The sequence below is a fragment of the Amblyomma maculatum genome, chromosome 10 (genome assembly GCF_055883805.1).
Source record: "Amblyomma maculatum isolate TAMU_Amacu chromosome 10, ASM5588380v1, whole genome shotgun sequence".
Lineage (NCBI taxonomy): Eukaryota > Metazoa > Arthropoda > Arachnida > Ixodida > Ixodidae > Amblyomma > Amblyomma maculatum.
This window is the reverse complement of record NC_139353.1, coordinates 151,575,747-151,598,562: the sequence shown is the minus strand read 5'-3', so window position 1 is coordinate 151,598,562 and position 22,816 is coordinate 151,575,747. Positions and strand designations below refer to the sequence as shown.

Below are 22,816 nucleotides of genomic sequence, written 5' to 3'. Positions count from 1 at the left end.
AGTAACTGCGGACGGAAAAAAAAATAAAACTGGTGTAGATGATTGGGAGGAAAACACTTATGCTTGTATTACGGATGAGATAAAAGGTACTATTCCTGTAATCTGACTGGTTCACGTTGTGCAGCGAGAAATACGTCATGCATACACATCAGACTGTTATGACAAAATGAAGTTTCATGACATAAACAATGTGCTGTCATTGACGAAAATGGCAGAAGTTGGGCGCCACGTTAGGCGAGTGCATAAAGCGGCGAATTCGATGTGGAGTACAGGAGGCTGTCAACTCACCGCAGTTTCGTACAAAATTACTCTGGGTGGTGATGTAAGCTGAGACATCTTGCTGTAATTACAGAAAGTACTGAAACGACGCCATAAGATTAGTTTTCAGCCGCGCAACCTTTTGAAGGATGAAAATGGAAGCGCAAATTTACAGCCGCACGAGGGCACTATCTGTCTTCCCGTCGCAAACGCTTTGCTCTCGCAGAGAAACCATTGATCCGTGAGGTTGCCAAGCGAAGCAATGGCGGTCTGCTAACTCAAGCGGCTTATCTGCGCGAGATGAGGCATTTCAGAGAGCACTGCGACGCTTTCGAATTATCTGTCTGGACAGTTCGTAAGTGCGACCACCCGAGGAGTCATATGGTGCTGTGACTGGCTCGGCGGCACCGTTAGACGCACGATGCTGAACTTCGTACAGTCGAGCGCGATTTGAAGGTTATCGCGCGAGCGTCGACCAGCCTTGCACTCCAGGCACCTGGCGGCCGGGTTTGGAACAGGAAAAATCATGATTTCGCACTCTTCTCTCCCTCGTTCGCTGTTCCATGCAACAACCATCACCCCCGCGACATACTCACCGCCCTTTCGCTTTGTTCTAAGCTTTCCATTTGTTGCGATAAAGTGTCCAATTTCAGATAATACCGAAGAATACGTCGCGCTCATAACTATAACTGCCTGTTCGTAGAACCAAACGAAAAAAATGAAAGTGATGTCCCAGCAGGGAGTGACGGCTAACAAAGGAACAGCAAAAAGAGTGAGGGAAGCTGGCTTGATACCTCCCTCGCCTCGGCAGAGAATTCTAGGCCATGGCGCTGTTCATGTACCCGGTCGGCGCTCGCGCGATAACCTTCAAATCGCGCTCGACTGTACTTTTCTTTGCACAGGCGCTACTGGAATGCAGTGGATCGGGCTGTGGCGACTTCCATGTGTCCCCGGGCCATCTGTCTTTTGTGACGTCGGTGACGCGACATCGGCAACCAAGTTTGCATACGGGAGTGTTTGGGTCGCTTATATCGGTGCACTCAGATGGAAACCGCATGGAAGGACTATCGCCGTTACCTCGTTTGGACACATCGTTTGGCGCAGCGGCAACATCCGAGACTTCGTGGGAACGGCCTAAAAAGACTGGACGGACAGCAGATCTCTTCAGTGGGCTCGGCGGCACCGTTAGACGCATGATGCTGAACTTCGTACTTTTCTTTGCACAGGTTAGTGACAAATGGTCATTCACAAGTTGCCTTAGAAGCGATTGTGCCTGCCTTGTCGTGCTGCCGATCCCCCAGTGTATTTTTTGTTGCTGCCATGAGTAATCGCGAGTGCTTTGCATGCTGTTGAAGCTAAGTGGCGATGTGGAGGAGAACCCTGTGCCTGATGAACAGAAACTGGATCAAATTCTGAGCACTGTCACGGAAATTAAGGCTACCCAAACTGCTTTGCAAGGTGGATTTGAGGGTGTTCAGTTCAAGCTCTCTGAAATAGAAGACACATTAGCGTCGCTAAAGCTATGTAATGAAAAAGTGCAGAAATGTGAGGAATCTGTAGTGGTGATGCATAAGGAATTGTTCCAAATCACTAAAAGATTGGATGCCCTGGAAAATAGAAGCCGTAGCAATAATATTGTGACCTTTGGATTGAAAGAGGAAAATAACGAGAGTGCCTCCGAGCTTCAAAAAAAAAGTAGAAAACAATTTCTTGAGAAGCAAATTGGAAGTCCAGGTCAGATCCATAAAACGCATCCATCGTGTTGGCAGGAAAGATGCTGGCAATGAACGCCCTGTCATCTTGCGCTTTTATGATTTCACTGAAAAGGTTAAGGTTTTTCAAAGTTGCCATAAGCTAAAGAACAGTGGAATATCAATATCTGAGAATTTCTCGGTTCCTGTGTGCGAAATACGCAAAAAATTATGGCAGTCTTTAAATTGAATCGCGACAATGGGGATAAAGTAAGTTTAGTTTTTGACAAGCTCAAAATAAACAATAATATGTACGCATGGGATCCCACAGAGGATAAAAGGGTACCAGTGAGGCAAACAAAAAACACATTTTCGAAATCTCATGGTGGTCCCGCTGAATGACGTTTTCACAATAATCCATTAATCATTCTGGGTTTCAATGCTAGGAGCATTGTTAATAAGGATGATAAATTAAAAGAATTATTCCTGCTTTACAGTTCAGACGTAATAATAATTACAGAAACGTGGTTGCACTCTTCCATACATGACTCGGAAATCGTCCCTGATTCTTACACACTTCTTAGATCTGATAGGAACAGCCGTGGTGGTGTTGTTGCTATTGCCCTTAAGCAGAACTTCTACTTCAAGGAAGAGGAAGGCATGGACGGCCATTAAAGTGTTTGGTGCATGATAACAACGGGTAATGATAAGCAGTAATCGGTGGTATTTTTAGGTGCCCGAACGCCACAGATGACTATCATTTGAAATGGCACGACTATTTGAATTCTAAAATGAAAGAACGGACTAAAATCATATTATCTGGAGATTTCAATTTACCCGGAATTGATTGGACCACCTTAACTCCTGGAAGAAAGGAAGTGATCAATTGCGAACTGCTTTTAAACATAATGTTCAGTTTTTTGTTTACAACAGCTGGTTACTATTGCCGACACGCATTCAGGGCTAGACTAGCTCAGTGCTCAATCTTGTTATTGTATCTAGCATGTGAACCCCGGAACTTGTCATTGCGGAAAGTATATCAGACGATAAGTTACTCGCATTAACATTTCCACAGATGGGACAGCAGAGCACCGCAGTCCACCTTGAGCAGACACGTATTGTAACGAAAGGTTATAGTCGGGCTTATGACGTGAGCATCATCGACTTTATATATTTAATTCGGATATTTATATTTTGGAAAACCGGTCAATTGTTTAAGACTTACGGCTAAAGCTCAAGGAAACGATAATATACTGGGAAGAAAAATTCATTCCATCCAAGACGAAAAGAAGACAACGTAAAACGCCATATATTACCCGCAATATTATTCACCTAAGGCGAAAACTCGTGAGAATTCGTAGAAGTAAAAAATCACTTTCGGAAATTAGTGAAATCCCCCTCCCCCCTGTTCATGAAATAAATTAAAGAGGCGAGAGTAAGGTTTTTTTCAAGCACAATGTCGAACTTTGTCTACACAACCACAGAAATGTTGGCGCTATTCATCAAAATCTGATGACGCGATCTCAAAAATATAAGTTGACGGATGTATCATAAATATCAGGGAGCGATTGCAAACTATTTAAATTCATACTTCCAATCTGTCTTCACACGTGCAACACCGGTGAATCCAACCCCTGCGCAGCACACTAGCCACATGCCCGAAGTGGTGATAACACAAACAGGCGTCCTTAACTTACTCTTGCAAATAGATACGAAAAAGTGTCCTGGTCCTGATGGCATCTCAAACGTATTCATTAGACGCTATGGTGAGTAGATTGCTCCTTTTCTGTGCGCAAAATGTACCGAGTCACTTAAAACAGGTACTGTTCTACAAGATTGGCTCCATTCAAAGGTGAACCCTATTCACAAGGGCGGCAGCAAATTGCTGGTGAACGCATACCAACCTATATCATTAATCAGTTCTTGTTGCAAGGTAAGGGAGCATATAATTCATAATGCTATCGTAACATACTTAGAAGAAAACAACCTTCTATTCCCCAGACTACATGTCTTTCGAAATAAATTGTCAACAGCTGCTCAAGTGTTTGAAATCACACTGACCTGGCATCAATAATTATTTCTCGACTACAGGCTGATACAATCCTCATAAATTTCGCTAAAGCTTTCGATCGTGTTCACCATAAAAAATTTATTTTAAAACTAGAAACGATAGGTATTGATCTGAAAATAGTAGCATGGATAGAAGCCTATCTTTCCAACCGTAAACAGTTCGTCTCAATAAATGGTTTCCACTCAGATTACCTTGAAGTCCTATCGGGGGTCCCGCAGGGCTCCGTTCTTGGGCCCCTGCTGTTTCTCACATATGTAAATGATATCTATTTGTGTGCCGAACATGGAGTGACAATGCGACTTTCTGCAGAGGACTGCGTGATTTATACAGCCGTGAACAGCTCTGGTGACCAAATGAAACTTCAGTCTTCTTTAAAAAACATTTCTGACTGGTGTGCAGCCTGGGACATGCAAATTAACATATCGAAAACGGTGCATTTAAACACAACAAGAAAAAAATTCCTTTGTCTTACAACTACACATTATCTGGCTCCCCGATACCACACGTAGCCAAAGCAAAATACCTGGGGATCACACTAACCCAAGACCTTAAATGGCATGCACACATCGAGAACATATGTAGCAACGCATTCAAGCAGCTTGGTTTTCGTCGCAGCAGACTAGCAATGGCTCCATCGGACGTGAAGTTAACAGCCTATAAAACATTAGTACGACCTATCCTTGAGTATGCAAACATAATCTGGGATCCCCATCAAGCGTACCTGATCGAAAAGTTAGAAACAATTCAGTCGAAAGCACTACGATTCATATATTCGAAATACTCACGTCATGAAAGCGTAACAGCCATGCGCATCACTGCACAAATACAGATCTTGTTTTGTCGCCGGAAAACGACTGTAATGAAGTTCCTTTACAACATTTATCATCATAGATTAAACATACATAAGGAAGACTACCTGTTAACACCCCAGCGTCGATCCACCCGAGGTAGCCATAACTATTGCATAGACCATTCTTGGCGCGTTGCAACACGATTAAATACTCGTTTCTTCCTAAGGCTATCGAAATGTGGAAAGCGTTACCAAGTGAAATTGTTAACATTACTAACCCTGACAGGCATCGATAGATCGCCAAGTACTGCCTTAAACTTCAGCTCAAACACTGCCATATTTGTCTAGCACTATGCATACACTTCAATGTCAACGAAATGGAGTCTTCCCACTATGGAAGAAGCAAGCAAATTTACTGGCAGCTTCTTTTTTAATAAAGTAATGTACGCGCCATGTATATGGAACATGTTTGCTTGCCACTTATGATGTATTTCACGTAAGGTTTTGCAGATGTGTGCATACAGGCTCACCCTTTGCTTATTATTCGGAAAACAAATATAATTACTCAAGAGCACGTTATGACACTACGCTGTATTCATGTGATGTTGTTAACTGACTTTTTATCTTGACTGCTTTTTAATCCAGCCAAAAAAGAATCTTTCTTTATTGCTTTGCATTTTAGCGTTTCGACACTAATGAACACGTGCACGCGGCGTCACCATAGCTTCATACCACGATTTCCAGTCATCTTTCGCTTTCATTCCCTTTTCTCATTTGATCCCCGTCTGTATGTGCAAATTGGCCCCCCTGGGCATTGACAAGTTAACCTTTCAGCTGTACTCCGTTCTTCTGTTTCTGTCTCTCTTTCTCAGAAATCTTTCGCGTTTCGCAGGAGCCCTTTCGCGCGCTAGCGCATGAAAATTTAACAGACTATGTATGCCTTCCACTAAATTGGTTGTGTGCGTGTGTGTAACTGGGTTACACTTGGTTATATTTTCATGCGCTGGTGCGCAAAAGGCTCTTGCGAACGCGAAAAATGTCTCTCTCACTGCGCTGCTTTCCGCGCTCCACACAACTCAAGTTAATACTTTAAGAACTTAGCGGGCTTGCTGACCTGATGGTAGCGGGTTTTAACACGGCTGTTCAAAAAGGTGGACAGAAAAGACAGTAGCTAAGACTAATTTTTGATATTCTGTGACTGGACATGGATCATGACGGGTGCGCGGGCGCCGCTTGGCCAGTGCTGGAGCCACATCGCAAATCTGTCGATTCCATTGTTTACGACGACGTTCTTAAACGTTTTAGTTCTTGCATTCAAATGCCGCTAATACGTGGATGTGAGAGGTCATCGGCGGTTTCGAGGGGCAATGCCATTTTTCGCTCCTATTCTGTGCCAATCAACTGCGAATATTTCGTTGCCATTCTTTCTCTTCAGCTGTAACGTTCCTCGAGTCTCATAAACCCGTTCAGCCTCTCCGTGCGTAGCTGCTGTTGAATGTGCACTCGCCAGCAGGCTCCCGCAAACGCAATGCCACCTCACGACCGCGCTCTTGCTCGCGCCGGCCGTTCGCGCATGTATTGTTACTTTTGATAAAGAGGGTATGGCATATGTCATCATTTTGATTTCAATCGCAAACTAGGCTTGCGACGGCGTTCTGAAGGGTAAAAGAAATAGGATGGCACCACCCGGAATACTGCAAATGGAACACATGTTTGATATAGAAGTTGTGAAATCTTCCACTACATGGAGGTTCATTAGTGATGCCGTATGCCATCGTTATGAACCCCGTCGCCTGTTGACAATCCCAACTGCATCTAGTACAACTACAGCAATGGCAGACGGATTTCGCATTATGGGGCTAGTAAGGCATTTGCGTTATTATGCCCATAGATTTCGTGTACACTATTTCAATAGACACGAGTATCGAGCTCAGTGACCGGAGGAACAAAGCGGATGCCGAAAAATAGTATCGTTTGGTTTACAAATACTTTTCTGTGGTTTGGTAAGCCCCAGGCCACAGAGAAAAGAGATATTAACTAGAGTTGCACTCAACACCTTCTAAATATCGGTGCTTCGTCGATAAACATGCATTCGAACATTCTTGGTGACTGACGTAGCCGAAGCTATCCACGGCCGGCGTTCAGATTCAGATGCAGTATATCGCTTTTGCTTCATTATCATGCAGTTAAACCATGCCGGTAATACTGCGTGAAAAGATAAGTGCGTATGATCCCACGAGACAGGTAGATGATCATACACCGATGCACATAACCCTGTCCATTTATGCGCATTAGTTTATGGCAACATGCACAGTCTAGGGTAATGGTCATTTCCGGGGTAAAAAAAATAAAACGCTGAATAGGAAAGCGTACAGTGTCAATCACACTTAGCGGGAAAATGCTTTCGCGTGATCATGCACCTGTGGAACGCCATTGCATTTAACTGGTCCGCGAATCAATGCTAAGCGACACGCGAGAAGATTTACAACGATGCGGTGCTTCATGTTGACGGCCACTCTGCATCAGTTTTCTACCCGTTTGGGTACAATAGCGCTTCTCACGCGTGCAGCCTGCGGGGCCGGGTTCCTGTTTAGTATGATTGACTCTCCCCATGCGCGAAAAGAGAAATCCCACTGCGCGGACACACTGACAAGATGCGTCGTTCCAAAGGCAGGGCTGGATTTTTCCCAATTTCTGCCCTTGCGTCACCAGGGCACTCTATAGACTTTGTATAGATTGGATTGGCTGAAAGTGAACGCGCGTCACCTGCTGATCGGACGCGGCGCGCCAAAGAAAGCGAAACGTGCACACAATATTAAAGCATAACAATGGTTAGTCAGCCATAAATCCAGTCAAAATAAAACGAAGGGTAAATGCTCCAAATGTCAAACAGCCACAGCAAAAAAAAAAGGCCTTAGTGCACCATAAAGACATCCAGACGAATTACCATGAAGCCATGCCTGAATGTAACGCCATCAAACAAAAACAACATAAAATGCAAAAGCCTTCTCCCGAAAGCTCACCCTGCTTATGATTGTTCATCGCATCGGCCCATCTAGCCATCTATTATTTATTAAATGAGGTTTTCAGCGTTTATTTGTAACGCTACTCCCACCTCTCAAAAAGGTAGTCATTGGGGATATGTTTACCCGGAAAGCAAAAATGTCAACGTTGAAAAAGATTAAAGAACGCTGGATATGTCGAGGAAACGCCTTCCGCATGTAGATGAAATTTCAGACTCGCCGTTTCTTAATTTTGTTCCATTCACTTCATTCCAGTGTGGCTTTCGTTTCAGTTTTAATTCGCTTTGTTCTTTATCTGTTAATCGTTAGTTTCTCCGCGCTTTCACTTATAATTTCGTTTCCTCTTGTATAATCACCTTTCCCTCCAGTTTCTTTTTTTCCGTCTTTCTTTGATTTTTTTTTGTCGGTACTATTTTTTTGCTTTCATATACAATTTGTGCCCTCCTCCTATGAGCGTCTTTTGTAATTTCTCCGTTTCTTCCTTTTACTTTCCTTCTTTTTTTTCTCTTCGTGCGAACCAGTTTTCGCTTGTGCGCTGGTTGCAGAATGTTCAGCTATGTGCGAGCTTAAATGATAATGCATTCTAAACATTTCGGTGTCGATGACTTCCAGAGGACTTGCCAATTAACAACACCGTTCTTTTTTCCTAACTGGAGTCTCTGGGAACCTTTGGCCGAACTTTAACATATTATTACTCAGTTGCCTTACTGATCATTTCGAAATAATAAGCTTGGCCGACATTTTATTGCACCCAGCATCCATTAACCAATGTATGCCCCAGGGTTCAATTTTAGGACGACTGTATTTTTTAGCATGCATCAAGAATTTTTCTGGTTATTTCACCAAATCTAACTGCATTTTATACGCTGATGACACTACATTATATACTAGTGACAGAAATATAAATGATCTAATCAAAACATTGAAGCTGAACTAAAACTTACAGCTGACTGGTTTCAGGTAACCAGATTGAAATCAATCCTTTAAAGAAAAGGAAATTTTACGATGTTTAATTCGCAATCATAAACAAGCGATTAATATTGCTCTACTTTATTTGGATAACCAAATTATACCACTTTCTGAATGCACTACATTTCTTAGTGTCCCACGAGACGAACATCTGAGATTTAGTATGCACTCGGAATCATTGTCAGAATGGGCTTTTTGTATTGGGGTGCTTCTTAGAACTCATCATTACTTTCAGCAACATATCCCCCGGGCACTTTTTTTAACATATTCACAATCAATTAACATACTGCATATCAACTTGGGGAACTGCATATCTCATTGATATATCAAGCTTTCATCATTTACAAAATAGTGCAGTTCGAATATTTAGCTTTCCTCAGTCCACTTCCCCCCCTCCCCCTATACCGGAATCTTATTATCCTTTCTTTGTTGAGTCTGCCTCGCCACAACAGTTCTGCTAATGGTGATATTGTAATTACTGCTCTTTTTTCATCTTTGTTCATAAACAGTAATCTGACCAAATTTTGCGGCAATTTGCTACTGCCCATAATTAACACTATCTATGACAAGCAAAACCTTCTGTTTTCAGCTATAACTATATGAAACTCACGGCCCTCATGCGTTAAAACAGATCAGTGTCCAGGTTTTTCAATAATAACGTCAAAGCAATAGCGGCTGTGACTCAGTGCTAAAGTACTGTATCTTCCTGTGCAGATCCTTGGATGCATCGTCAAGCTGGCTTCATGGAACAATACTCCAAGTGGCGTCATCTGCGCATGCTTCGCAGACGGGTCATCGACTTACGAGCAGCATGCTGAAACCTTCGCCAGTGCATCGCCCCTGTGTGCGATAGCTACGGCTTGCCGGGTGGATCAACGGCTTGGCTCCTGAGCGTTCCATGGAACTTTGGTGCTTGTGAGCGCACCGTCGACTTCGGGAGCAGCGCGACGTCACCAGCCAAGAGCTTAAAAGCGCCATACGAGATCTCGTTCTTCAGTGGACAAAGCAACAGCGGCTGTGACACAATGCTAAAGCACTGTCTCTTCATTGTGCAGGTATGTTATCTTGAGAATACTCGGTGCCTAAGATCAGACAATCGATCATTGCTGCTGTTTCTTTGCCCACAAGACGCAGTTGGTTTGTGTTCGAACGCCATGTATTATATCAGCCACCTATTGTTGAGTGGAGACGTGGAGCTCAATCCAGGACCTCCTTAATCTGACCCCCCAACGAAGCCCGGAAACTCATCAAAATGTAATGAGCCTATTACAGCACTTCTGTACTGTCCACGTGCTCTGCAAAGACCGCTCAACAATCGGCTGCTGTAACATGTCCAACTGAAACTGATAACATTGTGACCATGCATGCCGAAGTTGTTGAACGACGCAAGCATATGGCTGAGGACCGTGGCAATATTAAGCCATTCCAAGCATTCGTGAACTCACGTTTTGATACGCTTGAAACCCGCGTCGCTGCACTTGAAGCGTCACCATCTAGCTTAACAGTTAGCGCGTTCCGAAATTAAAACACTAACTAGAACTGTGGCTCGGTTGGTTGAAAAGAATGAGGACCATGATAACCGATCCAGTCGCAACAATATTGTTACGTTAGGCGATCCATGCGCTCATATGCGCATAAGAAGGAAAAAGAAGAATCTCGGTAGTTTTTGGTGAAGACGACGACGACGTTCAAGCAGTGTCGGCTGCTGGTGCCTGCAGGAAAGGCCTGTTGTGTGAAAGCCTTGTCTCCTTGTCCTAGCCGTTCGCCATCGCCTCGAGCCTACCCTTCCCGATCACCTACTCCTCGCCGCAGCTTGTCCCGAAAGTACCAAGGCCCCTACTCGGGAAACTAGGGAACGCAGCACCCGCACGTGGCGCTGTGTTACCAACCCGGACAGCCAATTATGTTTCGACCATCGCACCACGCAGCAATTTGATCAATGCCCTCGTAGATAGAGTCCCTGTTCCCGCTCTCATTGACACTGGAGCCCATATTTCAGTCCTTAGCACTTCGTTCCGCCAACGCCTCAAAAAAGTTCTTACGTCCGCTAACACCTCTGCAGTTCGTGTTGCTGATGGCAACACTGCTACCATCATCGGAATGGGCACCTCGCGCGCTAGCATCGCCGGCCACCACGTCCCTGTGCTCTTCGCCGTCCTTACTACTTGTCCTCAAGCCTTCATTTTAGGCCTATACTTTTTATCAGCCCATTCCGCATTTATTGACTGTTCCTCCGGACGTCTGCGCCTAGCCCTGGTCCATTGTGTTCACGACCCTAGTGCTGACCATTCCCAGCCTCGCCTCCGCTCTAGTACATTTACTCGCCTACCTCCCGAGGCGGCAGTATACGTGCCCATGTAACCTTTTCCTTCCCTTCCTGACGGCGACTTCATTGTCAACCCCATCACCGACGTCGCTCTACAGCGCAACATCGTCCTACCTTATAACATTGTACACGTCGCGAATAACCACACCTACATTCCCCTTATCAACTTCAGCATGTCTTCGCAAGTTCTCCCGGAGAGTTTTCTTGCCGAGCTCTCACCTTTGTCCAGCTTTACTATATCAGCAGTACTGTCTGACCATGACGCCGAGGTGCCTGCCCAACCAGTCCCGTCACAAAGCCCGGAGAACCGCATCTCAGCTATGGTTGCCTCTGGCCTGCGTCCCGAATAGGGCAGAGCCTGTGCCGGCCTTTTGCGGTCATACAGCGACATTTTTGATTTCGGTCACGGATCCCTGGGCCAAACGTCTGTCGTTACACATCGCATCGATACTGAGATGCCCGCCCTATTCATCTACGTCCTTACAGAGTTGCTCTTTGCGAACGCTGGATCATTCAAGAATAAGTGGAGAAAATGTTGGCCAGCAACATTATTGAGGCGGCGAGCAGCCCCCGGGCGTCTCCGGTAGTACTCATTAAAAAAAAGACAACAGCTGGAAGTTATGCGCAGATTATCGACACCTAAATAAGATAACAAAGAAAGACATGTACCCTCCTGCAAGGATCAAAGACGCCCTCGACTGCCTGCATGGTACCAAATACTTCTCCGTTAACCTCCGTTCTGTATATTGGCAGATCTCTGTTGACGACAGAGATCGCGAAAAGTGCTTTTGTCACCCCGGATTGCCTCTATCAATTCAAGGTGATGCGTTTCGGCTTATGTAATTCCCCTGCGACCTTCGAGCGCTTGATGAACTCGTTACTACGCGGGTTCAAATGGAACACATGTCTGTGCTACCTCGATGAGGTCATCGTATTTTCATCAACATTTGAGGGCCACCTCCATCGTATTTCGGCTATTCTTGGCGTCTTCCGAAGAGCTCGCCTTCAGTTGAACTCCAAGGAGTGTAGCTTAGGAGGCAGGGAACCAAGGTCCTAGGATATTTAGTCAACACCCATGGCATCCAGCCGGACCCCGACAAAATTCGCGAAATTCGCGCTGTAAGTGGTTTTCCTATCCCGAAATCTCTCAGCGACGTGCATAGCTTCCTCGGACTTTGCTCATATTTCCTGCGATTTGCACCAAACTTCGCGGAAATTGCCCGCCCACTTACGCAGCTTCCGAAAAAAGAGGTCTCCTTTTCCTGGGGCCACTAACTATCGGCCGCCTTCGCAGCTATTATTGGCCGCCTAACCGGTCCGCCGGTATTGGCTCACTTCAATCCGTCAGCGCCCACAGAAGTACGCACTGACGCAAGTGGGGATAGAATTGGTGCCGTTCTCGCAACACATCAGCTCGTTTCCTCTCGCGTCATCGCCTATGTCAGCCGACTCGACTCCTCTCTGCGGCCGAACAGAATTATTCCTTGACTGAACGTGAGTGCTTAGCCCCAGTTTGGGCCATTACGAAGTTCCGCTCTTACTTGTATGGGTGGCCATTCACAGTAGTCACTGACCACCGCGCAATGTGTTGGCTTTCTACACTCAAAGACCCTACTGGTCCCCTTAGGCGTTGGCCTTGCGCCTTCAGGAGTACAATATTTCAGTGGTCCCTTTCCCATCATCCATTCGACCCACCAAGCCAACTTGATTGTGACAATGATGCTTGCGTGCTCTCTATTTCTGACTTCTCCAATATTCGCCGTGAGCAACGCCAAGACCCTCAGCTTCGCAAAATTGTCAATCGCCTTAGCGCCGATCGCCATGACCATTCCCTTCGTTTGTTTGTGCCCCATGACGGCAGCTTATACCGGCACAGTATGCGATCTGATGGCCCGGCCTTCTACTAGTAGTCCCTCAGCACCTACGCACAGCCGTCCTTGAACAGCTTCACGACGTTCCCGCAGCGGATCATCTAGGCGTCTCTCGCACATACGACAGTGTGCGCGGTCGGTTCTTTAGGCCAGGCCTATACTGCGCAATCCGCTGTTACGTGGCTTCTTGTGACCGCTGTCAACGCCGGAAAACGATCAGTTTTACCAGCTGGACTTCTGCAAAGGTCGACATCCATATAGACCCATTTTCTCGAGTGGGTCTGGATCTTTTAAGGCCTTTTCCACTGTCCGCACCGGGGAGGAAATGGATTGCGGTGGCCACTGATTACACCACACGCTACGCGGTCACACGAGCAATACCAACCTGTTGAGCAACTGATGTCGCTCTTTCCCTCCTCAACGATGTTATACTCGTCCATGGAGCTCCCCGCCAACTGCTCACCGATCGTGGCCGTTGCTTTCTTGCGCGTATAGTCGACGAGATCCTAAGGTTGTGCAACATTCGTCATTCTTTGACAACTGCCTACCATCCACTGACGAACGGGCTTACCGAGAGCCTTAAGCGGACATTGAATGACTTGCTGTCAATGTATGTTTCTGATGATCACTGCGACTGGGACATAATGCTGCCGTTTGTGACATTTGCATACAATCCGTCGCGTCACGGCACTACTGGCAACTGCCCCTTCTATCTTCTATACGGCCGTGAACCTCTGCTTCAATTTGACAGCCTGTTTCCTTCTGTCACCACTGCCAGCTCATGCTCGTGACGCCATAGCCCGAGCTGATGCGGCCCGCGTTGTTTCTCGCAACCGACTCGCAGCCTCCCAGCACTCCCAGAAACTTCGCTGTGATTTCTGTCATCGCAACACCCATTATACTTGCGGGTTTCTCGTGCTGCTTTGAAACCCAGCTCGCCGCGTTGGCTTCTGGGAAAAAAATGTGCCCCGTTATACAGGACCCTACCGTATTTAACAAGTCACTGCAGTGACATACGAAATTGTGCCCTTGCATTCCGCACGCCATACCTCTACATCACGCACCAAAACGGTTCACGTGGCACGCCTAAAGCCCTACTACACGAACCCTGGTTTGGACACTAGTACGCACCGGGACGGTTCTTTTCAGCCGGCGGGTAGTGTTACGTTAGGCGATCCATGCGCTGATATGCGCATAAGGAAAAAGAAGAATCTCGGTAGTTTTTGACGAAGACGACGTTCGAGCAGTGTCAGCCCCCTCAAACCCCCTAACGTAGAGCGTTGCCACAGACTCGGTCGAAAGCGGAAAGAGCATCCACACCTAGTTATTCTCAAGCTACTGGACCGGGAAAAGTCTTTGGTCATGAAAAATGTCTCAAAACCTAGAGGGTCTGATTATTACCTAACTGAAGATTTTTCACCCAATGTTCGTGCTATTAGGAAAAGAATTTGGGATGCTTCTTCACATCTTCGATGACAGGGTTATGAGGTCAAACTGAGCTATGATCATGCTTTTACCGACGATGTTCGCTACATTTGCGACAGTGTCTAATGCTCTTATCAGAGACCCGAAATTTTTGAATTTTAACACTTTCCAGTCGCAATCTCGAGATTTCTGGCCTGCAGATAAAAAAAAATCTTCCACTGGTCAGGCTACGACGCCAGAAGGTAGCGCCACATAGGACTGTGTGCGGGGCAGTGGATTGGCATCTTTGACTGCACATCCCATTTCAGTTCTTTACACCAACATACGAAGTGTTCTACTGAAGTGCGATGAACTTATCTCTGTTGCTGATTCAGCTGACGCTGATATTGTGTTCATAACCGAAAAGTGGCTTTCGTCAAAGGTTGATGACTGAACATGTGATTTGCAAAAAAAGATTTAATATATACCGATTTGACGGAGGGCAGCCATGTGGCGGAGGTGTTATGATTGCAGTTGCTGACCACCTTGTTTCGTCATGCGTGAATATTGTGACCGATTTGGAAATGATATGGGTCGAACTTCGTGTGTCTCTTAAGAAACTGATTTTGGGAATTTGCTACCAGCCACCATCGTATGGCCGTACTTTTGTAGATGAACTACATTATGCTATCAATAGGATTGTTGTACGCTTTCTTGATGTTCCTGTCATTTTATTCAGCGATTTCAACTACCTATCCATTGTGTGGTCAAACTCATCTGCTTATCCTAGCCCTTTCTCGACCAAATGCAGTTACGATCTTCACATGTGTGCAGATTTTAATCTATCATAACTTATCACTGAACCACCCCGCACTGTCTCATCATCATCTAGTGTGTCCCCTTCTTTGTGTCCGTTTCCGTGTTGCGCCGCCGTTCAATTCCTAGTGTGTTATATCTAGTGTTAACCAACACACGCTGGCGTGCTGAAATTTTACTCAAGACGATTCACTAACACAAATCAAGACTGGAACGTGCGCGAACTTTCAACTGTTTCTTACAAGTACTTCTATCCTTATACAAACACATACAAAGAAAACATGTACAAACACGTGTCAGAAACAAGTTTATAAGTGCAATTCATCAAATCCTAACCCTTGAAGCACCGCTTTCCATCACGCTGCCTGTTAACAGCTGCATCTCTCTTCACGTCAGCGCTATCGACGGATCGCTTACGCATTCCGTGGAAGCGGCCCGTGACATTTCATATGCTTCAAAGATTATTCTTTATCGCCGGTCTGTAAAATGTCCGATTACAGCTGTTTCCTCGAATATTGGGATGCATGTTTTACAGCTATAACGTGCTTGGTGAGGTTGCTTGGGTAGTTATTTTTGCCGCAGTACCTGCTATGTTCATCCAATCTTATTTTTATGCAACTTTCCGTCTTGCCGATGTATCTCCTGCCGCATGACGGAGGGATGCTGTACACAACACACTTATCACAGTTTATGATCTTCTTCTGGTGGTCGATTCCGCATGTTGTGCTAACTCTCTTTTTCCTATTCCGGGAGTTAACTTTTCTGCACATTCAGGTTAGCGTCGGGGGGGGGGGGGGGGGGGTGAAAATACAAGGGGGGTTCCATGTTTTGCTGCAAATTTCTTAAGTCGGTCCGATACCTTGTCTGCGTACGTTACCACGACTGGCCTCGCCCTTTCTTTTTCCTTCGTTTTCCCAGTTTCTGGTCCCATTACCTCTTTCATCAACTTCTCTACTGTTGCACCAATCAAATGTTCGGGGAAGCCACTTGCGGCAAGCCTGTCAACTTGCAGATGTACACTTCTTCCCATTTCGAGATCGCATGATTTCTTAACGCACTGCCGGAGGGAAGAGTGTGCTACACTCCTTTTTACAAGCTTAGATTGACATGTGTCATATCTCATTATTGGCTTTTCACATTGAGTTCTTTACATCCAGCATGTATCATCCGGGCACAAGTGCATTTCAATGTCATGGAACCTGATAGTGGAGTTTTCCGGCATTTCATGCGTTAATTCTAAACCTGCGAACACCGTTATAAATATCCGTTATACAGGACCAATATCAAGCGACTTGAATATACGGTAGGGCAAACGAAGTAGAAAGTCATCCCCATACCGGATACATTCTACAAACCCAAGTGCCTCTAGCTCATTTATCAGCGTACGGTCGCCTTTTGCCATGTACAGATTAGAAATCAAAGGCGTTTTTCAGGAACCTATGCAGATCCCGTCTCGTTGGCCGTACACTATGCCATCATGCTCGACAAACAACGAAGTCATGTACACGCGCAGTAATTAAAAAAAACCACGTGCACTAGTTCCACATTGCTTCTCAAATTTTATAACCCCATACTCGTCTATGCACTCCTCCACTGCTGTGAGTGCGGCTTTCTGCAGAATCTTATAAAACACGTCTTTAACATCGATAGATAGGCATCCTACAGGTTCATTTTTCTTGAAAAATGCAATAATTTTCTCTGATCTTGGCCCCATGAACGGGTCATTGATGTGGGAGCGTGGATAGGTTTGTCTGAAGATACTTGGCTACATGCCTTTGCTATGTGCTCTGGTTCTCGACGATCATTCGGAACGCGACCCTTCCTTGTGAATCTTCACGGCAGAGAACGGTCTCAGTGAAAGCTCACTACTTCTTTCACCTCATCACTAATCTTATCAAGACCCATACGTCCACAAGTCATCGCCACTCCCAAGCGTACCTGGTTAGTGTTCCTCACAGAGGTCCCTTGGCTCGAAGTTACTGTTGATGGCTTCCAGAGCTTTCCGGTCATAGTCACCCTTGTTCATGACCACGAATATTGCTGTCTTGTGGGATAGCAATAGTCTAAGGTTCCTCTGCTTCAAGAACGACTGTTTTTCCCTCGACGCACCCTCTATTCTTTGGTCTTGACTATTTCGGGATGCACTGCAGTCTTTCAGGCACACAATAGTCCTTCTGGTTAGCAGGCGCCCGGTCCGCGACTGCGGGACATTGCTGATCAGCTGCAGAGACTTCATGTGCGGCTGCGGTGCGAAATTGAGGCCTTTATCCAGAGTCGTGGTCTGTATGCCTGGTAGCTAGAAATATGAAAGGTTGACCCAAACGCATCATTGCCGTTTCCCTTTCTCTCTGCGTGGTAGCTTTCCGATAGGGCTACATTCCATTGCTGCTCTCAGCTTTGCTCGGCCAAGTTCAGGAAGTACAATGTCATGAGATGGGAGGGGATGATCAAGTCGGAGAGTAATAATGGAATATAGCCATGGGAAAGCTACCGCGCAAGAGAAAAGGAAACGGCATGATGCGTTTGGGTCAAGCTTTCAGACTGCTAGCTACCAGGCATAGCGACCGCGACTCTGGATTAAGGCCCGAAGTTCGCACCACAGCCGCACTTGAAGCCTCTGAAGCTGATTAACACTGTTCACGCAGTCGAGGACCGGGCGCCAGCTAACCAGAAGGACTCTCGTGTGTGTGAAGCACTGCATCGCATCCTGAAATACTCATCACCCAAGAATAGAGGGTGCGCCGAGGGAAAAACAGTGTATTCCTTGAAGCAGAGGAACCTTAGACTGTTGTTATCAGACAAGAAAGCAATATTCGTGGTCATGAACCAGGCTGACTATGACCCGAAAGCTCTGGAAGCCATCAACAGTCACTTCAAGGCAACGGACGTTCGTGAGGAGCTCCTCAACCAGGTACGCTTGGGGGTGGCGAAGAGTTGTGGACGTATGGGTCTTGATAAGCTAGGGATTGAGGTGAAAGGAAGTGGTGAGCTTTCACTGAGACCATTCTTTACCGTGAAGGCTCACAAGAAAGAGTCGCCGTTCCGAATGATCGTCGAGAACCGGGGCACATGGCAAAGACATGTAGCCAAGTATCTTAAGGCACACTTATCCGCTATCCCCATCAATGACCCTTTCATGGGGCCAGGATCGGAGGAAAGCTTTGCATTTTTCAAGCAAAATGAATCTGTAGAATGCCTATCCATTGATGTTAGACATGCTTCATAACATTTCGCAAAAAGCCGTACTCATAGCAGTGGAGGAGTGCATAGACCAATATGGGGTTATAAAATTTGAGAAGCAGTGTCGAACTAGTGCATGCGGTTTTTTGGAATTACTGCGTGTGTACTTCACTTCGTTGTTTGTCGACCATGATGGCATAGTTTACGGCCAACGAGACGTTAACTGCGTAGGCTCATGCATAGCGGCTTTGATTTCTAATCTGTACATGGCGAAAGGAGACTGTACACTGAGAAATGAGCTAGAGGCCCTTAAGTTTGAAGCATGTTTCCGGCATGTGAATGACCTTCTACTTTCTTTGCCCTACCGTATGATCAAGTCGCTTGATATTTGTCCTCTAATACGGTAGGGCAAAGTAGAAAGTCATCCACATACCAGAAACGTTCTACAAACCCAAGGGCCTCTAGATCGTTTCTCAGCGTACGGTCGCCTGTCGCAATGTACAGATTAGAAATCAAAGGCGCTATGCATCAGCCTATGCGGATCTCGTCTCCTTGGCCGTACACTATGCCATCATTCTCGACAACCAACGAAGTCATGTACACACGCAGTAATTCCCAAAACCACATGCACTTCTTAAACACTGCTTTTAAAATTTTAAAACCCCATATTTGTCTACGCAGTCCTCTTGTGCTGTGAGTGCGGCTTTCTGCGGAATGTTATAAAACATGTCTAACATCGATGTATAGGCATCCTACAGGATCATTTCGCTTGAAAAATGCAATAATTTCCTTCGAACCTGGCACCATGAACGGGTCATTGATGGGGATCGCGGTTAGGTGTGCCTGAAGATACTTGGCTACATGTATTTGCCATGTGCCCCGGTTCTCGACGATCATTCGGAATGGAGACACTTCCTTGTGAGTCTTCACGGCAAAGAATGGTCTCAGTGAAAGCTCACGACCTCCTTTCACCTCAGCCCTTAGCCTATCAAGACCCATACGTCCACAATTCTTTGCCACCCCCAAGCATACCTGGTTGAAGCGCTCCTCACAAAGGTCCGTTGCTTTGAAATGACTATTGATGGCTTCCAGAGCTTTCCGGTCATAGTCACACTTATTCATGACCACGAATCTTGCTTTCTTGTCTGATAACAAGAGTCTAAGGTTCCTCTGCTTCAAGACGACACTGTTTTGCCCTTGGCGCATCCTCTATTCTTTGGTCTTGAGTATTTCAGGATGCACTGCAGTCCTTCAGACACATGACAGTCCTTCTGGTTAGCTGGCACCCGATCAGCTTCTGTGTGCACCATGCTGATCAGCTGCGGAGGCTTCATGTGTGGCTGCGGTGCGAACTTCGGGCCTTTATCCAGTCTTGGTCTCTATGCCTTGTAGCTGGCAGTCTGAAAGTTTGACCCAAACGCATCATTGCCGTTTGCTTTTCTCTTGTGTGGTAGTATTTCCTAGAGCTACATTCCATTATTGCTCTCCGATTTGATCATCCCATCCCATCTCATGAGAAGGTACTTCCTGAACTTGGCCGAGCAAAGCGGAGAGCAACCATGGGATATAGCCCTCGGAAAGCTACCACGCAGAGATAAAACAAAACAGCAATAATTCGTTTGGGTCAACCTTTAAGACTGCCAGCTACCAGGCATAGTGACCATTACATTGGAAAAAGGCCCCAAGTTAGCATCGCAGCAGCACATGAAGCCTCTGCAGCTGATCATCTTGGTGCACGCAGTCGTCGTGGACCGGGTGCCAGCTAACTAGAAGGACTCGCATGTGTCTGAAAGACTGGAGTGCATCCTGAAACACTAAACTCCAAGGACTAGAGGGTGCGCCGAGGGAAAAACAGTGTCTTCCTTGAATCAGAGGAATCTTACTCGGTTGCTATCAGACAAGACACCAAGATTCGTGGTTATGAAGAAGGATGACTAGGACTGGAAAGCTCTGGAAGCCATCAACAGTAATTTCGAGGCAACGGACCTCTGTGAGGAGCACCTCAACCAGGTATGCTTGGGGGTTGGCGAAGAGTTGTGGACGTATGGGTCTTGATAAGCGAAAGATTGAGATGAAAGGAAGTACTGAGCTTTCACTGAGACCATTATTTGCCTTGAAGACTCACAAGGAAGAGTCGCCGTTCCGAATGATCGTCGAGGACCGGAGCACATGGCAAAGGCATGTAGCCAAGTATCTTCAGGCACACCTGTCCGCGTTCCCCATCAATGACCCGTTCATGGTGCCAGGATTGGAGGATATTATTGCATTTTTTCAAGCAAAATGAACCTGCAGGATGCCTATGCATCGATGTTAAAGAAATGTATTATAACATTCCGCAGAAAGCCGCACTCACAGCAGTGTAGTAGTGCACAGACTAATATGGGGTTATAAAATTTAAGAAGCAGTGTAGAATTTTGGAATTACTGTGTTTGTACATGACTTCTTTGTTTGTCGAGCATGATGGCATAGTGTAGGGCCAACGAGACGGGATCTGCATAGGGTTTCTAATCTGTACATGGCGAAATGCGACCATGCGCTGAGAAATGAGCTAGAGCCTTTGGGTTTGTAGAATGTTTCCGGTATGTGGATGCCTTTCTACTGTGTTTGCCCTACCGTAGGATCAAGTCGGTTGATATTGGTCCGGTATTACTGCAATTTAGAACGGTGTTCGCAGGTTTAGAATTTACGCATGAAATGCGGAACTCCACTATGAGGTTCCTCGACATTGAAATACACTTGTATCCGGATCATACATGCTGGATGTACAGAAATAAATGTGAAAATACAACATACAAAAGGACCACATAAATTCGAAATTTTTGTTAAATACAAAGGCGTACTCATCCAATGTCCTGTCTAAACCTTTTGAGCAGTCGCTTGTTACAGGCTGCCTACCCGATGACTGGAAGGTTGGAAAAGTAATTCCTCTGCATATGTCTGGCGATAAACACTGTCCTAAAAACCATCGTCCCGTATCGCTCACCTGCATACCATGCAAGATCATGGAATAGGTCATCTTCTCTCATCATGCTACATTTTTTTAACTAATTCTTTTTTCAGTAATTTTCAGGATGGTTTTCGAAAAACCTTCTCCTGTGAGACCCAGCTTCTATGTTTCACTCATGACCTCCATTGCATTGTTGACGGTGGTTCGTTGGCAGACTGCATATGCCGGGACTTTTGTAAAGCTTTTGATAAAGTCTCACATGAATTGCTTCTCTTTAAACTAAGCAGATTGAACTTAGATGCTTTCATGGCTTCACTCTTTTCTTGCTAATCAATCTCAGTTCGTTACAGCAAATAATACCGACTCTAAGTTTCCCCAGTTGATTCCGGTTTGCCGCAAGGTTCAGGCTTGGGACCCCTGCTTTTCCTCATACATAAATGACTTTCCGGTAAACCTTACTTCATCAATTTGTCTCTTTGCGGATGATTGTGTTATCTATCGTAAAATTAACAATGGTCATGACGTCTTTATATTACAATCCGATATTAGCAGAATTTCTGAATGTTGTCAGCGCTGGAATATGAAGCTTAACACAAAAATGTGTAAACATACGCGTTCCACTCGCGTTAGCACATCAGCCCCTTCGTACTACCTCAACACTGGTCCTCTTTAATCTGTCTCTTCATAGAAATATTTAAGTGTTCACATAACTAATAACTTATCATGGAAATGGCATGTTCATCACGTAGTTAATAATGCTAACCAAACTCTTGGCCAGTTCAGAAGAAACTTTTCATTTTGTCCTAGCGCGCTAAAACTTCTCCTTTGCAAAAATTTGTTGGTCCAAAACTAGAGTTTGCAGCTTCTGTCTGGGACCCAAGCGTCGTTTCACTCATTACTGAACTAGAAAGTGTGCAGAATCGCGCATATTCCTTTTTATTGTCTAACTATTATCGCACTTCTAGCGTGACTCTCATGAAATCTTCACTTTCATTGCCTCTTCTAACAGAACGCAGAAGAGTACTTCGGCTAAGTTTGTTTCATAAGATTTTTTCCTATAATACATATCTCAGACAAACTTCTAACGCAACCGTCATACACTTCTTCACGCATTGATCACCGTCACAAAGTAGGAAATCCATTATGTCGCACCAAATACTGCCATGACTCCTTCATTCCAGACACTTCTAACAGTTGGAATCGCCTTCCTTGTGCTATTGCCGAAATTACAGATGCCGTTTATTTACGTACAGCTGTTACTAACCTTTTTTGCTCCAGTGTTTAACATACTCTTGCTGCCGTTTTTCGGTGCTTTTTCTTGTTAAACATCTATGCTTGGCTGCGTTGCTGTTGATTTTGTATTTTTATATCTTGTTGCGCAGTCGTTATCATTTACTGTATAATGACAAATTATTTTTGTGTTATTTTTTACTGTATTGGGTTTTTTATTTTTTGTGTTCACCCCAACTC

General features: G+C 45.4%; 1 protein-coding gene across 1 annotated transcript; it reads left to right on the top strand.

Annotated features, from left to right (window-relative positions):
• Nucleotides 1–60: 60 nt before the first annotated feature.
• LOC146177729 (uncharacterized) lies at nucleotides 61–11,326 on the top strand. The gene is made up of 2 exons (XM_084580561.1): nucleotides 61–1,484; nucleotides 9,517–11,326. The coding sequence occupies exons 1-2, from the start codon at nucleotides 1,083–1,085 to the stop codon at nucleotides 9,691–9,693; spliced, it is 579 nt and encodes a 192-aa protein (XP_084436687.1). The 5' UTR covers nucleotides 61–1,082; the 3' UTR covers nucleotides 9,694–11,326.
• The last annotated feature ends 11,490 nt before the right edge of the window (nucleotides 11,327–22,816 follow it).

Excerpts from the sequence above, each read along its gene's own strand:
- LOC146177729 (XM_084580561.1), top strand. The coding sequence starts at position 1,083 with ATGGCGCTGTTCATGTACCCGGTCGGCGCTCGCGCGATAACCTTCAAA. Across the intron at positions 1,485-9,516 it reads TCGTACTTTTCTTTGCACAG|ATCCTTGGATGCATCGTCAA; the intron begins GTTAGTGACAAA and ends CTTCCTGTGCAG.